The sequence below is a fragment of the Engystomops pustulosus genome, chromosome 1 (genome assembly GCF_040894005.1).
Source record: "Engystomops pustulosus chromosome 1, aEngPut4.maternal, whole genome shotgun sequence".
NCBI classification, from domain to species: Eukaryota; Metazoa; Chordata; class Amphibia; order Anura; family Leptodactylidae; genus Engystomops; species Engystomops pustulosus.
Window position 1 is genome coordinate 121,359,772 of NC_092411.1, and position 16,855 is coordinate 121,376,626.

Below are 16,855 nucleotides of genomic sequence, written 5' to 3' on the forward strand. Positions count from 1 at the left end.
TTACTTTATTTGCATTTTATGTGATACTGGGGAGATTATGGGACTTTTATTTTATTTATTTATTTAATTATATTATAAAAAGATTTAATTTTTTTTTTTTACTTTTTTACATTTTCTACTTCTTGGCTTGAATAAGCGATCATCCGATCGCTTATTCAAGCCTTTACACTGCAATACACTTGTATTGCAGTGTATAGTGAAAGTAACTGAGCATGCTGCACATGCTCAGTTACTTACAGCCAGGTCCTGCCAGGAAGGCAGGACCCGGTGAGAAGAGGAGCCGACAGCCCCGGGTCACTCGTCGGAACCGGGGCAGCAGCAGGAGGGATCGGATCCCCCGGTAAGCACACCGGGGGGGGTCCGATCCACGGGGGACACACTTGCACGCCGCGGCCATGCTTGACCGCGGCGTGCAAGGGGTTAAACACCCGGGATCGGAGTTTTTCCGATCCCGGGTGTTAGTGCCGGGTCTGGGTTGTGATATCACAGCCCGACACCGGCACCAGCGAGACCCGGTGTCCCGAAAACTTCTTCTGATGCGCCGCCGTAGAAAGGCGTCGCATCAGAAGAAGTACCCTTAATGACCGCCGTAAAAACCCGATAGGGCGGTCATTAAGGGGTTAAACTGAAAGCAGCCCACATATTAACAGTGTGCATGACGCTTTAGACTTCTTTCACACATGGCGTTTACATTGGTTTTTGAAACACAATACAACAGCTGAGAAGATGTGTCTAATTACATTGCAGTTAACTGCACCAAACACAACGGGGCAGATTTACTTACCCGGTCCATTCGCGATCCAGCGGCGCGTTCTCTGCGGTGGATTCGGGTCTGGACGGGATTCACTAAGGTAGTTCCTCCGACGTCCACCAGGTGGTGCTGCTGCACTGAAGTTCCCCGAGGCCTGCCGAAATGCACTCAAGTTCACCGGCCTATTCCTAGTGAAGGTAAGTGCAAGTCTTGCAACACTTTTTTTAAAAAAAATGCGGCGGTTTTTCCGATGCGCCACAATCCGATCGCGTGCGCCAAAATTCCGGGGCAATTCAGGGGAATTCGGCACAAATCGGAAATATTCGGGTAACACATCGAGAAAACGTGAATCGGGCCCTTAGTAAATGACCCCCAACGTGTTGCAAAGTGATGCAATGTTATTACATGTATTAACACTGCATTAACACATTATGTTAATCTGACATTAAGACATGCGCAAAAATGGTCGTGTTTCTGACATGCAAATGTTTACAGCCATGTAATTAGGCACTTTCCTCTCCTAAGCTGTTGTATCGCATTTCAAAATGGGTAAACGAACATTTATTTTACATGTAACTGCCACAGCCACATTGTAGACAATGGCAGAAATGCATGCATTTTCTGAATGTTTGTTTTTACTGCACCCTTACATTGTAAAAGCCCCCAAGGTTGAAAATTAAAGGATTCGTGAGGCATAGACTCTGACTGCTTTGACCTGTTTTCTTTTAGGTTTTACTTCCCGCACTGGTACAGCAATGGGAGCAGCAGAGCGTTTCGTTATGGAATTGCAAGAGGCTCAGAAAGTCCAATTCTTGATGATTTTGTCATGTCTTATTTGTTTGCTCAGGTAAGACACTAAGATTCTTACAGCATGTGAATGAGTATACTCCTCTTTTTCATGTCTCACATTTCACCTCCTGGTCTTTATTGCAGCTGAAGCAATCTTGTTATCAGTTTCAAGCAAGCATCCTCCTTAATAAGCTCTGCCAAACTAGTCTCATGGACTGGAAGGATCATTGGCTAATTTTAGTTCTTAAAAAGGGTTGGCAGATGGTGTTTTTTGCTTTTAAGTATCATTGTTATCACCTGCTCTTGTTACTTGCTTGTGAAGGATGATGAAACTAATCTTGCATCATAGGACATTGTTTTTGAGCTAATGCTTCCTCTGATGTATTATACTCAGATGTACCAAGGACACCTTTTATATTTCACAATGTTTTTTATTAGGGCTAGATTGACTTAAATACTGCTTTAAAGTTCAAGCCACGTTACCACGAAAAAGGTTCACATCACGTAATACTGCAATATTGGATAGCAAAAAAGAAAAAGATGACTGTTATCTTAAAGTGCAACTGTAATATATAAAAACGTTTGTCTAGCTCTACACCAAGCTAAAATAAGCTATTCTTTTACACTCATTAAACTCATCTGCAGCCGTTTGTCAGCTAGCAGGCAATCAGCTTACAGTTACCTTATCCCTCTGGCAGTCTTTGATTGTTTGGTTGCCATGGGAATCCGTAGCTAGCGAGGTCAGAGGAGAATGGGCAGACTGGTTCGAGCTGATAGAAAGGCAACAGTGACTCAAATCGCCACCCGTTACAACCAAGGTAGGCAGAAGAGCATCTCTTAACGCACAGTACGTCGAACATTGAGGCAGATGGGCTACAGCAGCAGAAGACCACACCGGGTGCCACTCCTTTCAGCTAAGAACAGGAAACTGAGGCTACAATTTGCACAAGCTCATCGAAATTGGACAGTAGAGGATTGGAAAAACGTTGTCTGGTCTGATGAGTCTCGATTTCTGCTGCGACATTCAGATGGTAGGCTCAGAATTTGGCGTTAACAACATGAAAGCATGGATCCATCCTGCCTTGTATCAACGGTTCAGGCTGGTGGTGGTGGTGTCATGGTGTGGGGGATATTTTCTTGGCACTCTTTGGGCCCCTTGGTACCAATTGAGCATCGTTGCAACGCCACAGCCTACCTGAGTATTGTTGCTGACCATGTCCATCCCTTTATGACCACAATGTACCCAACATCTGATGGCTACTTTCAGCAGGATAATGCGCCATGTCATAAAGCTGAAATCATCTCAGACTGGTTTCTTGAACATGACAATGAGTTCACTGTACTCAAATGGCCTCCACAGTCACCAGATCTCAATCCAATAGAGCATCGTTGGGATGTGGTGGAACGGGAGATTCGCATCATGGATGTGCAGCCGACAAATCTGCGGCAACTGTGTGATGCCATCATGTCAATATGGACCAAAATCTCTGAGGAATGCTTCCAGCACCTTGTTGAATCTATGCCACGAAGAATTGAGGCAGTTCTGAAGGCAAAAGGGGGTCCAACCCGTTACTAGCATGGTGTACCTAATAAAGTGTGTATATTCATTGTATATTCAGTGCAACATCTTTGAGCAGAACTCTTTGTGCAGGAAAGGGTGGTCTACAAATAGTGGCAGCTTCCATAGAGTGAAATGGCAAAAAAAAATTAAAAGTGATTGAATTAAAAAAACAGTCTTTTAGGGAGGTGGTTCTCTTACAGAGGGGGTCTCCACTGTGCGTGTATGTGTATTTATCTATGTATGTATATTTGCACATACTGAGATGCTGCCATATGTTTAAACTTTTATTCCTAAAGTAGGTGTTTTATGGTGTAGTTGGACATGTTTTAATATATCTTTTTCTTTGTGATGTAGTACTGTATGATGCAAAGCACCAGTGCTCGTTCTTCCGTGCCTTGTCCTGTACAATCATTAACACTGATTCTGTGTCCTGATTGGCTTTGAGTGGTTTGTGCACGTTCTTGTGTATGCCATCACTGCTTTGGCATCACTGCTCATAGCTGATGTTACAACCAGGAAGTCCCCCCCCCCCCCACAACAGGAAAAGCTGAGAGGGTTTTACAGATGGCCTCATATATCTATTAGACCTATATCTCAAGATAGGAAGAAGCTTGAAGAATGATACAGGTATCGTTGGAATTGTTATCAAAGGCTCTCTCCAGCTGTGATAACTCTATTTTTTGTCAAGTAACTTTACAGTTATGCTTTAAGTTACCTCTAGAGGAAATTAGAACAGGGGTGGGCAATTCATTTTCTCATTTGGCCAACAAAGAAATTGGAATGGTATTAGAGGGCTAGACTAATATACTTACGGTAACTCAGTTCTACTCGATATCTATATCTATCTACGCGCGTCGGGGTTGCTGCTATCTCGGGCAACGATCACACTAACATGGGTAAGCCTTACATATGATTCTTTGTGTACTCTTGTTAGGTAATACAACTGGATATTCCTTATGCTTCCCAACAGCACTATTTTACATTTGTATATGGCCACTGATGCATATATCTGTTTACATTCATTATTAAATGTCCTGATCTGTTGCCTGAGATGCAACTCTTGCTTGTCTCCCCTTTGGAGTGGGATCATTTTTAACCAGTGTGTTATTTTTTGACTTAATAAAATTAGCATTTTTTACTATTCATTATGTTTCTTTGTAACTTTTGTTTGTTTTTCATCCCTCTTTATTGAGGGTTGAACAATAGGTTTTATTTATGTTTTCCAACAAACCTCATGGTATAAAACTATCATAGGGAAGCGATACCATTATACTGTGATAAATGATACATGACTATTACAACATTGTTGCTTTTCCCTAATTGTGCGTGTTCAATTTTGGTACGCTCCATGGTGGCTGGCTGGCCGGCTGTACGCTCCACGGGGCTGGCCGGCCGTGCGCTCCACGGTGGCTGGCCGGCCGTGCGCTCCACGGTGGCTGGCTGGCCGGCCGTGCGCTCCACGGTGGCTGGCTGGCCGGCCGTGCGCTCCACGGTGGCTGGCTGGCCGGCCGTGCGCTCCACGGTGGCTGGCTGGCCGGCCGTGCGCTCCACGGTGGCTGTGACCAATGCATTTCCCACCCACGGCTTATATTCGAGGTTTTCCCAGTTTTTGATGGTAAAATTAGGGGCCGCGGCTTATACTGGGTTTGGCTTATACTCGAGTATACACAGTAATAAATTTCCACCATGTGCTTGTGATCTAGTTCTTTATCACAAACTATCCATGAATAAGCAGGATTATCTCTCTCTTTTTGGACCTTACAAAATGTGATAACTACCACCACCACAAACCGCTTTATAGTTAAAACCGAATTGATTATTTTCAAAAGGAGTATATTCTGTTTTCAACATGAAGTATTTTTTGCCTCGCTTCTGGGATGTTTGCCCATTGGTATTGGCAAAGTCACCTTGGAAACATTTGTGTATCATCTTAATGTTGTGATCTAAAACAGTAAATATGTGACTTGGATACAATTTCAAACCTTTCAGGTTTTATGTTTGCAGTAATTTTAACTAAATAAATAACTATATTGTTTGAAAGGTTTGTTTTTTTTATTGAATTTTTTTTGTAAAGCCAATTTATGTAAAAAAATGTTGATGGAAGAAAGCAAGGTCCAGCTACATCTTCTGCCTCCAGTGTCTCTCTAGAGCCCATGATGGATTTTTGGTAGTAACTTTGCACTTTTACTGAATCTGCCCTCCCAGTCCTGGAATTTCTAGAAATATTGCGACAGCTACGAGAGCGAGTCTTGGTTAACCTTTTTGTGACCGTGGGTCATTGGTGTTCAGGTAAATTTTTGCAGTTTTGTTCTCCTCTTCTTTAAATGACAATAGCTTTGGGAACATATCATATAATATATAAAGCTGTATGTGTGTGTGTGTATTTCCGCTAAACGAATCTGCAGTCAAATTTTGTACAGCCACTCCCTGTGGCTCAGGAAATGTCAAAGACTAGGTTTTGAGTCAAAATTTTCACCCCGTACTTTCCAAAATACACTTAAAATTGTACTAAAATTTAATTTTTTTTTGTGAAGAATCAAGAACAAGTGAGACGCAATTGTGATGTGCAACGAAATTTATTAGATAATTTAAACTTTTGTAAAAAATAATTAACGGAAAAGTGGGGCAAGCAATATTAATCAACCCTCTTAAGTTAATACTTTGTAGCGCCACCTTTTGCTGCTATTACAGCTACAAGTCACTTTGGGTATGTCTCGATCAGTTTTGCACATCAAGAGACTGAAATTCTTGCCCATTCTTCCTTGGAAAGCAGCTTGAGCTCAGTGAGGTTGAATGGAGAGCGTTTGTGAACGGCGCAGAGGTATAAGGAGTGTATGAAGAGGGCTCACGGGCTGAGTCCTCTTCATACAGAGGTGGGGGTTTTTGCATTTTGCAGAAAACCCCCACCGCTAATAACCGCGGTCGGTGCTTGCACCGACCGTGGCTATTAACCCTGTCATTGGCGCTGGCAAAGTCGCCGGCGGTGTTTAACCCCTTAACGCTGAAGCCACTTTTCACCTTCCTGACACAGCCCATTTTTTAAAATCTGACATGTGTCTATTTAAGTGGTTATAACGTTTTAACATATCCAGTTGATTTTGAGATTGTTTTTTCGTGACACATTGTACTTCCTGTTGGTTGAGAAGTTGAATCAATATATTTAATATTTATTTATGAAATAAATGGAAATTTGGCAAATTTTTTAAAAAAAACAATGCTTTCCAAATTCTAAATTTTCTACTTTTTGGAAAGTTGGTCATATCACTAAAATAACTTGATAACTAACATTTTCCATATGTCTGCTTTAACTTGGCATCATTTTTCAAACATCTTTTCCTTTTTTTTTTAGGATGTTAGGAGGCTTATAACTTTAGGTGCAATTTTTCAGATTTTCACGAAAATCATCAAAACCTACTTTTGGAGGGTCAATTTAGTTAGAAGTGACTTTATAAGGCCTACATGACAGAAAACCCCCACAAATGACACCATTTCAGAAACTACACCCCTCAAAATATTGAAAACAACCTTTGGGAATTTTGTTAACCCTATGAGCGTTTCATGAGGGTGAAAGATAAATGACAGTGAAATTACAGAAATGTAATTTTATCTTACTATAGATTCATTGAACACTAAAATTTGCACCTTCAAAATGGGTTAAAAAGGAAAATGCATTTTACAATGTTGAGGGCAATTCCTCCTGAGTATGCTAATACCCATTTTGTCACTGTACCCTTCTGTACAGACACAGGGGGGCACTTGTAATGGAAAGAGCGTTGTTTCGTCTTTGCAGGGCAAATATGGCTGAAAAAGTTTTCATGTGTCAGGATGCATTTGGAAAGCCATAATGGTACCAAAACAGAGGAAGGCCCCAACAAGAGACACCATTTTGGAAATCTTGGAAAGTTTAGCAAGGTGTAATTTGTGTAGTTGCCCCAACAGGTGTTTGATTCAATTGGGCCCCAAAAGGGAAAAAAGGTGAAAATTTTCTCAAAAAAGTCACTTTTACCCCAAATTTTTGTAAGCCACAAGGGATAAAAGATGAAACAACCCCCATAAATGTGTAAAACTATTTCTCCTAAGCACAGAACTGCACCACTTTTTCATATAAAGTGTTGTATGGGTACACAGTAGGGCTCAGAAGGGAAAAAAGGGGCGTTGGCCTTTTAGAAGGCAGATTTGACAATCATCCTTTACATGTGTCAGGATGCATTTGGAGAGCCCTAGTGGTACCAAAACAGAGGGGAACCCCAACAAGAGTCACCATTTTGGAAAGTGCACCCTTTGGAGAATTTAGCAAGGTGTAATATATGTATTTTCCCCTACAGGTGTTTGCTTAAATTAGGTCCCTAAAAGGAAAAATATGAACATTTTCCCAAAAAAGTCACTTTTACGGCTATTTTTTGTATCCCATAAGGCATTAAAGATAAAACAACCCCAAAAAAATGTGTACTAGCATTTTTCCCGAGTATAAAATTGCCCCACACATGCAAATAAAATGTTGTATGGGTACGCAGTGAAGCTCAGAAGGGAAAGAGGGGCGTTTGCCTTTTAGAAGCCAAATTTGACAGACATCCTTTACATGTGTCAGGATGCATTTAGAGAGCCGTAGTGGTACCAAAACAAAGCGGAACCCCAACAAGTATCACCATTTTGGAAAGCACACCCCTTAGAGAATTTAGCAAGGTGTAATATGTGTATTTGTCCGTAAAGTTGTTTGATTGCATTAGGACTTAAATAGGAAAAAGGTGAAAATTTTCTTATAAAGGTCATTGTACCCCTAATTTTTTTATAGCCACAAGGGATAAAAATATGTAATAACCCCTCAAAATGTGTAAACCTATTTCTCTCGAGTGTAGAAGTACCCCACATGTGTATATAAAATGTTGTATGGGCGCACAGTAAAAGGGAAGGGAGATGTTTGCCTTTTACAAGCCAAATTTGACAGAAATGTTTGACATGCATTTGGAGAACCCTAGTGGTATAAAACAGATAAGAATCCGAAAAGTGACCCTAATTTTTGAACGCACAACGCACAATGTGTAATATATGTATTTGCCCCTACAGGTGAATGATCCAATTAGGCACTAAACATTAAAAAGGTGAACAAGTGATCTTCTGATCACTTGTTCAAGCTCTTTTACAGGTTACACAGTGCAATACATGCCCAGTGTCTTACAGCCGGGTCCTGCCAGGAGGCACAGACCCGGCACCAGGAGGAAGATCGCGCAGCCCCGGGCACCGGCAGTCCCGGGGCTGCGATCGGAGCTGCGGACCCCCCCGGTAAGCGCCGCGGGGGGGGGGGGGGGGGCTGGGGGTCCGATTCACTTGCAATGCTTTTTAAATGCCTCTAACACGCCGCGGTCAGAAATCTCCGATCGCGGGTGTTAGAGGCGGGTGCCGGCTATAATATATAGCCGACACCCGCAGCTTCTGGCGCCGGCTCCGTTAAGGAGCCGGCGCCAGAAGCTTGATGTAATAGTACTGCATTTTGCGGGAACGCACCTCCCCCCATGCAGTACTATTACGTCGAATGTCGGGAAGGGGTTAAAAGGCGGCGGTGCATGTGCGCCGCCAATCTTTTTTACGATCGCCGCGCCCCCGAACGTCATCGGGGGGGCGGCGATCGGTTGCCATGGTAGCCTCGGGTCTTCTTTTGACACGAGGCTACATGGCTTCTGGAGATTCGATACAATGAGCCAGTGGCTCATTGTAATGAATGACCTGCAAAAATGCCATATATTGCAATACAGAAGTATTGCAGTATATGGTAGGAGCGATCTGACCATCAAGGGTTAATGTACCCTAGATGGTCTAAGAAATAGTGGAAAAAAAATAAAAAGAATTTATAAAATATTAAAAATTCAAATCACCCCCCTTTTCCTAGAACTGATATAAAACATAATAAACAGTAAAAATCACAAACATCGCACCGAACCAAAGAATAAAGCTGAGGTGTTATTTTGAGTGCACGGTCAAAGTCGAAAAAACTGAGCCCACAATTTTTCCACATTTGGAATTTTTTTTCAGCTTCGCAGTACACGGCATGTTAAAATAAATAACATTACGGGAAAGTAAAATTTGTTACGCACAAAATAAGCCCTCACACAGGTCTGTACACAAAAAATGAAAAAGTTATGGATTTTTGAAGTTGGAGAGCGAGAAATGAGCTGAAAAGCCCTGCATCCTTAAGGGGTTAAAGGTAACCTCTCACCAGGAACCGATCCTCCATGTGTCGTTTTTAAATTTATAAAACCGCCTCTTGCCCGGCATAGTGACGCCCCCTGCCTTGTCCCCCCTGCAGATGTCATCAATCGATGTATCGCCCTCTGTCATCACCTCTCACTGACAATGTCAGGCATTCTCACGCCTGCGCTGTCAGCATCCTGCAGAACGCTTGCTAGGCATAAAGTAGCGCATGCACAGACGAATGCAGAGAATGTGCGGCCAGCTCCGCTTCATTTGTGTATGTCCGGCGCACTTTCTCCACATTAGTCTGCGCATGCATTACTTTATGCCTTGCAAGCAGTGCGAGAATGCCTGACACGGTCAGCGAGAGGTGAGGACAGCGGGCGGCAAAGAGTATAGCATGCATAGCTGAATGCAGAGACCGTGCCCACACATGAGATTATGGGTCTCCCTGGGTTAGTAGAGTTGTGAATTTTAGGTCATGTAGAATGTCCCCAGCCTTGAATTTCCAGGTATCAATTGAAGTGATTTACTATGTTGATCAGACAGATTGGCTATTATCTGATATTATATTCCTTTGTAGGACCAACCCATCATGTGTTAGTAGTGAGTTGTGTGTTTGCTTCTTTTGTGTAGTCAGATGTGTCCAACAAGACTATTCAAGTTATTTTCTATGTAATTTAATGTGTTGCTATAAGTGATAGTTGTATATATCAGTGTTTCAGGAAAATTTCACAATAATTTTACAGGGCTTTTTAAGATGAGTAAATTAATTTGAAAACAAACTACAATTTCTTACATGAAGAATGTGTTCCTGTCACCTTTGTGCTTATTAAGCTGCAATTTCTTCCCCTGTGCAAATTTGGTGTCTACTGAAAGAACAGCGTGTTCCCAATTACGCTCTTCTGTCTTTTGTGCAGAGTTGGAGTCTGTGATGGGACTGACAGTGTACTCAAGTGTATCACATGCAACTAATGTGATTTGCTTGTTCTTCTAGCAGTAGTAAAGAAGATTTATCATGTCTCTACTCTGTATAAGAGAGCGATTACACTAGACTAGAAGGGGACTGAGAGTTCTGAGCAGTGAGTTATGCTAGCAGCCTTGCTTCCTGCACCAAGACACTGCTAGATTCTAGAGCAGTGATGGCCAACCTTTGAGAGACTGAGTGCCCAAACTGCAAACCAAAGCCAACGTTTCTATCGCGAGATGCCAACACAGAAATTTAGCCCAATGGTGCCACAATACCAGCTAACAATAAGACAAATAATGCTGCCATTTGATGATGCCACATTTACAACCACATAAATAGCATCATTCTGGTAATAAAGACTATAGAAAGGCCAATGTTACCAATAGTATTGCTATACTATGCTATACAAATATAGTTATGTATATCATATTACTGCCATTCAGTGAGGTATATTACCGCCATATACTGATTATCATTACCCCCATGCAGGGACTAGGGGACTGTGATAAGTTAGCTTGCTCATGGACCAAATATTGCCATCTTTATCCCCTTTTTGTTTTTGCGTTTCCATTTTTTACTTCCCACCGTGAAAGAGCCCTGCGTAAAAAAAAATTGCACTTCATAGAGATAGTATTTACTGTATATACTCGTGTATAAGACGAGTTTTTTAGCACAAAAAATGTGCTGAAAAATGTCCCCTCGGCTTATACATGAGTCAAGCATGTAAAAAAATAATTAAAAATGGACTAAAAAAAAAAAAACTATTTACTCACCCTCCGGTGGCCCCGATGCGCAGCGCTGCTCCCCCGATGTCATCGCGGCTCCTCTTCTGGTTTCCGTGCCGTCTTCTGTCTTCTTTAACATCGCGTGGGGCGCCGCCATTGTTCTTCTCCCGTGCGGCGCCTAGTATGACGTCAGCAGCGTCGCGTCATACTAGGCGCCGCACAGGAGAGAACAGTTGCGGCGCCCAACGCGATGTTAAAGAAGACAGTAGACGGCGCGGAAGCAAGAAGAGGAGCCAGGAAGCCAGAAGAGGAGCCACAATGACATCGGGGGAGCAGCACTGCGCATCGGGACCACCGGAGGGTGAGTAAATAGTTTTTTCTTTTTTTTTCTAATTCTCGGCTGACTGTATACTACTGGGGGCATGCTGTATATTACTGGGGGGCAGGCTGTGGTGGCTGTATACTACTGGGGGCAGGCTGGGGTGGCTGTATACTACTGGGGGCAGGCTGGGGTGGCTGTATGCAACTGGGGGCAGGCTGGGGTGGCTGTATGCAACTGGGGGCAGGCTGGGGTGGCTGTATACAACTGGGGGCAGGCTGGGGGTGGCTGTATACAACTGGGGGCAGGCTGGGGGTGGCTGTATACAACTGGGGGCAGGCTGGGGGTGGCTGTATACAACTGGGGGCAGGCTGGGGTGGCTGTATACAACTGGGGGCAGGCTGGGGTGGCTGTATACAACTGGGGGCTGGCTGGGGTGGCTGTATTCTACTTTGGGCAGGCTGTATACTACTGGGGGCAGGCTGGATATTATAGGGGGCTGGCTGGCTATATACTTGGCTGGGTCTGTGACCAATGCATTTCCCATCCTCGGCTTATACTTGAGTCAATAGGTTTTCCCAGTTTTTGGTGGTAAAATTAGGGGCCTCGGCTTATACTCAGGTCGGCTTATACTTGAGTATATACGGTAATATCCAATTCCCTGTACTGGGAAGTGGTAAAACATTCCAAATGCAGTAAAATTGGTAAAAAAAAAATGCCTTTACGACATATTCTTGTGGGCTTGGATTTTACAGTTTCCACTGTGAACCCCAAATGACAAGTCTACTTTTTTCTGTGGGTCAGTACGATCACAGGGATAATATATTTACATAGGTTTAATAATGTTTGTATACATTTACAAAAATTAAAACCTCCTGTACTAAAAAATTCTTTGGGCGCTTTTTCATACTTTGGAGCTGTTTGTGGTGTAATTCTTTGTGATATGAGATGACACTTTCAGTGCTACCACTGTACACCCATTTGACCACTTTTCATAACACTTTATTACATGTTGCAAAGTGGCATTTTCAACTTTAGATGCTATTTTCCATTACGGGGGTTTAACTCATATGTGGTAAATACAAAGAAGGTGCATGGTGAAGGATTGGGGAATCCAATTTGGGAGGTGGTTTGTAGTGCAAAGTAGTTGTTGTGGGGTGGAGGCACAGGTGGATTTGGGATCACCTATATGACATCTGTCCGCGGTCACATAAACACTTGCCTCTGTCCACAGCACTCATCACCTGCACCACACTGCCAGAATTACACCTATGAACACAAAGACCAGATTTCAATGACTGAATATTAAAATTCATGATTTTTATTGAAATTACACAATATTACAAGGACATTTTTTTTTTAATTGTTGGAAGGGGGGGGGGGGGGGTTTACATGTGTGAACAGGGTCGAACAGTCTGTGCTGGAGAGGCAGTGTATAACAAATGTCCAGTACACGTGAACCGGTAAGTATAATGGGTTACAATATTCAAGTGTAGTTCCAGTTTATTGGTAAACAATGCAGATTGACATATTAACAAAAAAGGAGACACACCTGGGTGTTTAATGTTTTGCATAACCCGGTGTCTGTATTTATTGTATTGTACTTGCCCTTGGTTTAGTTAAAGTGCTTTTAGATGTGCATCAAGTCCCTATAAGGCCAGTATATCTATGCAACATATGAATGGAATCTCTACATTATTACCTGCTGGTGGTGGTACACGTGGATCTGGATGGCTGACACCCCGACGCGCGTTTCGGCACGCTGCCTTTGCTGCCAGTGTTGCAGCATAGCAGCAGTTAAATTGTGCATAAGGTGCTTACTGTGGGGTTGTCCTGGCTTCACTGGACACCTTGTGCAGGTGATGAGCACTTCAGATACAGGCAATGTGGCCCCAGACAGCTGTCATACAGGGGGATTTGGTACACTAAACCACAAGTATGTATAGTTGGTTTGGTGTCACCTGCACATCTCTGTGTGTGAGCAGCCCCAGCAGCTCCTGACCTTGTATCTCTGCTCTGCTGCTGTCGGCTCCGTTCTGTGAGCTGCCTCACTCCGTTCTCTTCCCACTGTTTCCCGGGCTGAAGAGGAAGAGGGGCAGGCACTGATTGGCTACTACTGTCTCACTAAGGCATCACTAGTGAGAGCAGAGCTGATCAGCTTCAGGCTGTAATGGACAGAGCCGGAGCTCCGACTTTGATGTGACTGGGGAGATGGTACGCGTGCCTGCAGAGAGGGCTCTGCGTGCCCTCTCTGGCACGCGTGGCATAGGTTTGCCACCACTGCTCTAGAGCGTTTGCTTTCTTGCTGATGGTTGATATAGCACTACCAGTCTGCGGGAGGAAGGCCAGTGCCCCCCACTTTTTGCTAGTAGTTCTGCAAGGAACTTGCCTGCCCTCATCTCAATCCTGGCACCAGTGTAGTAGAGATGGACCTGTGTCCCACTCTAAGTTCAAACCTTGTTTTATGAAGAATAAAAATATAACATTTTATTCATCTAAGTATTAATAAAACATTTTTATAGTATATGATGAGTGATATTACATTGTATAAAAAATATAAGGATCATAGGGAATAGATTTCTGATTGGTAGGGGAATGACTGCTGTGTGGTCCTGTTTCCTCCAAGTGATACCTAAACAGGCGAGTCTGCAGGTTTCTCCGCTATTCAAAATAGCGGGGCTATGTACGCATCAATTTCCTGCATCCGGGTCAGGTTACACATTCATCCTGCCACTCCATGCAAAGTCCATTAAAGAGAATCCTGTTCTGATTATCTCTACTTTGATTTTTTTGCAAATACTCAAGGATTACAGTCTTGTGTTGCTAACAGGTTAGATCCCACAGGTAAAATAATTCTGCTAAACTTTTTTTCTTCTTCTCCAGTGGCGAGATGATTTCTTAAATGGCTGGATCACAGTTCCCATAACACATGAAACTCAAGAGGAGTGCCTTGGTATGGCTGTCCTTGATATGATGCGTATGGCCAGTGAAAGAGATGAAAGCCCCATTGCAATATACAATGCTTACAGGTATTAACCCATGAACATAATATTTGTAAGGCCTTTTTTTAATTCATGGAAACCAATATAATAAATTGTTTAATTTTTACTTGTCTCTTGTACAATAAGTGTATTTAGAAAAAAAATGGTGTTCCTCTAACCAGCATCTGTTGAACTGTTTTGCTCAGGGATCCCATTCTTCATCTAAATTAACATTTGTGTATTTGCGATACGATAAAACTTTATTTATCCTTGATGGGAAATTACAATGCTGCAACAGCTCCAACAATTATAAATAAATGCACATTACAACACTTTACATATAGCAAGAAAACATTCAGGACAAGCCTTTCTTCCTCAATATTACATTTCTAGTTACTATTCTGATAATTAATACACCAAATATTTGTAGGTGTTAACAATCTCCATATCCTTAGCATGAATCTGGAACCTCAGGCAATGACACTGTCCAGATTTAACAATAATTTCCTTATGCTTTTCAAAATGCTTAAAGGTAACCTATTCTTCTCACTTCGCTTGACAAATGATGTAATTGCTGCCTACTCTTCATCAACTCTTCCAATCACAACTGTGTCATCTGAAAATTTCTGAAGATGACAAGATTGAGGGTAGTATTTAAAGTGCGGTGTATGCAATGAAAGTAAAAGTGCAGTGGCCCCACATTACTAACAGCAACATCCGATGTACAAAACTCTAGCTTGGCTCCTTATGGCCTAATCCAAGTAATTAGTCATGCCTCAACCTCTATCCTTGCCACACATTAGCTCTCCTCTTGTTTTAAAGGTGTTTGAAAAGTCAAAAAATGCCTCTAAACTTGTTCATAGTCCATAGTTCATAAAAGGTACAATACACTGCAATATTTTCTCTGGCCTCCGCTAATCTTAAGGGATTTTATATGTAGATGTCACTTCATTTACATCACAGACAGGATTAGGCTGCAAAAAAAAAAAATCTACAGTCAGAAAATGAAACCAGAAAAAAGATGGTTTGTTATCTGGTTTTGATAAGCTCATAAGAAAATTGATGCTACATTTCCAATGTGTTATAAATCTGTGAAAGCCCCAGCCTTCATGAGATCCTTTTGTGCAAGTGAAAAATTTGCAGTATTTAAATCTGATGGGTGTACACACTAAGAGGGATATCACATTTGTAAATGTTTTCAAATTACCACTTGCTCAAACTTTATATCATGTAAAATGGGCATTGGTGTACGCACATGTTATCTCTGATTCTTGTTGTTCTTTTTCTGCAGCTATAAAACCTTTTTACCGAAGTGCATTCGTGCTAAAATCCAAGACTATCATATTCTGACTCGCAAGAGAATACGATACAGATTCCGGAGTTTCATTCAACAGTTTAGCCAATGTAAAGCTACTGCCAGGGACTTAAAACTGAAATATCTTATAAACTTGGAAAACTTGCAGCCAACATTTTACTCTGAACAATTTGAAGTAAAAGAAGCTTGTCGGGATCCTTCAGGAGGAGAGATTTTTGCAACTATTGTGGTCACTGCAAATGAAGGGATTCGCTTTTCAAGAGGGAGATCAAAAGATAAAGATGTATTTGATGAGCAGGTAAAGACTATTCCTATTGGCTTCAGGAGCAAATGAAGGTTAATATTTTCAAAAATGTTATTGTGATCAACAGGAATGTCATTTTAGCTGGTGACAGGTTCCAATAGTCTGTGCTATGCTGATTTTAGAAATGTATAGCATAAGCTATTGGAATCTAACACCTATTGCCATTTTAGTAACCATATTATTTCCAGGAATAGGCAAAACGTTTGTGCTATGCCACAGGCATGTTTTTTAAATGTTTCTTAGTCCCCTTTCAATTACTTTTCTTTTTACGATGTCTACTTCTTTTTATGACAGGATCTGCAGACTTACTGTGATTTTCCAGACATCATTGATGTGAGCATTAAACAAGCCAGCAAGGATGATTCCAGCGAAAGTCGAATCGTGACTATCCACAAACAGGACAACAAATCTCTGGTAAATTGTTAATCCTTTAGATTAGTAGTCTTGTAATAGAACATGGTTTGTATTTATGCTGACAGCCAGCTTTCAGTGAAATACACTACCCCATGCCGCTGTGTGCCATTGGAATGATGTGAACAATTGCTGTGCTTTTTGAAAACTCTGTACAGACTTACAAACTGAAATTTGTATCCTCTTTAGAATGGAATATACAGGGGGTCCCTTCAACATGTTTTCATTTTTGAATTCTGCAGCCAAAACTGTATTTTCTCTGGTCGGGGCTTTGACTTGGCCTTTTTAGCAAATGAAAAGGCTATCATTTAACCCAGTCCCATTGTAGCTTTGAGTGTATGTTTGGGGTTTTTGTCCCACTTGAAGGTGAACCTACTCCCCAGTTTCATGTATTTTGCACCCTATAACAGGTTTTCCTCCAGGATTGTCCTGTATTAAGCTCCATTTATCTTCTTATAAACTCTGACCAGATTCCCACTCTGCTGAAGCAAAGCATCCCCACAGTTTGGTGCTGCCAAAACCATGCTTTGTGTTATGGAGTTT

The 16,855-nt window shown here is 42.1% G+C and overlaps 1 protein-coding gene across 2 annotated transcripts in view; it reads left to right on the plus strand.

The window, feature by feature from the left end:
• The window catches only part of JAK2 (Janus kinase 2), a 134,313-nt gene that overhangs the window by 63,018 nt on the left and 54,440 nt on the right, over window positions 1-16,855 (plus strand). For both annotated transcript variants that reach the window (XM_072151912.1, XM_072151920.1), the window contains exons 4-7: window positions 1,481-1,598; window positions 14,185-14,330; window positions 15,574-15,895; window positions 16,196-16,315. In XM_072151912.1, the coding sequence (XP_072008013.1) occupies window positions 1,481-1,598; window positions 14,185-14,330; window positions 15,574-15,895; window positions 16,196-16,315 (706 nt within the window). The remainder of the gene's footprint in view (window positions 1-1,480; window positions 1,599-14,184; window positions 14,331-15,573; window positions 15,896-16,195; window positions 16,316-16,855) is intronic.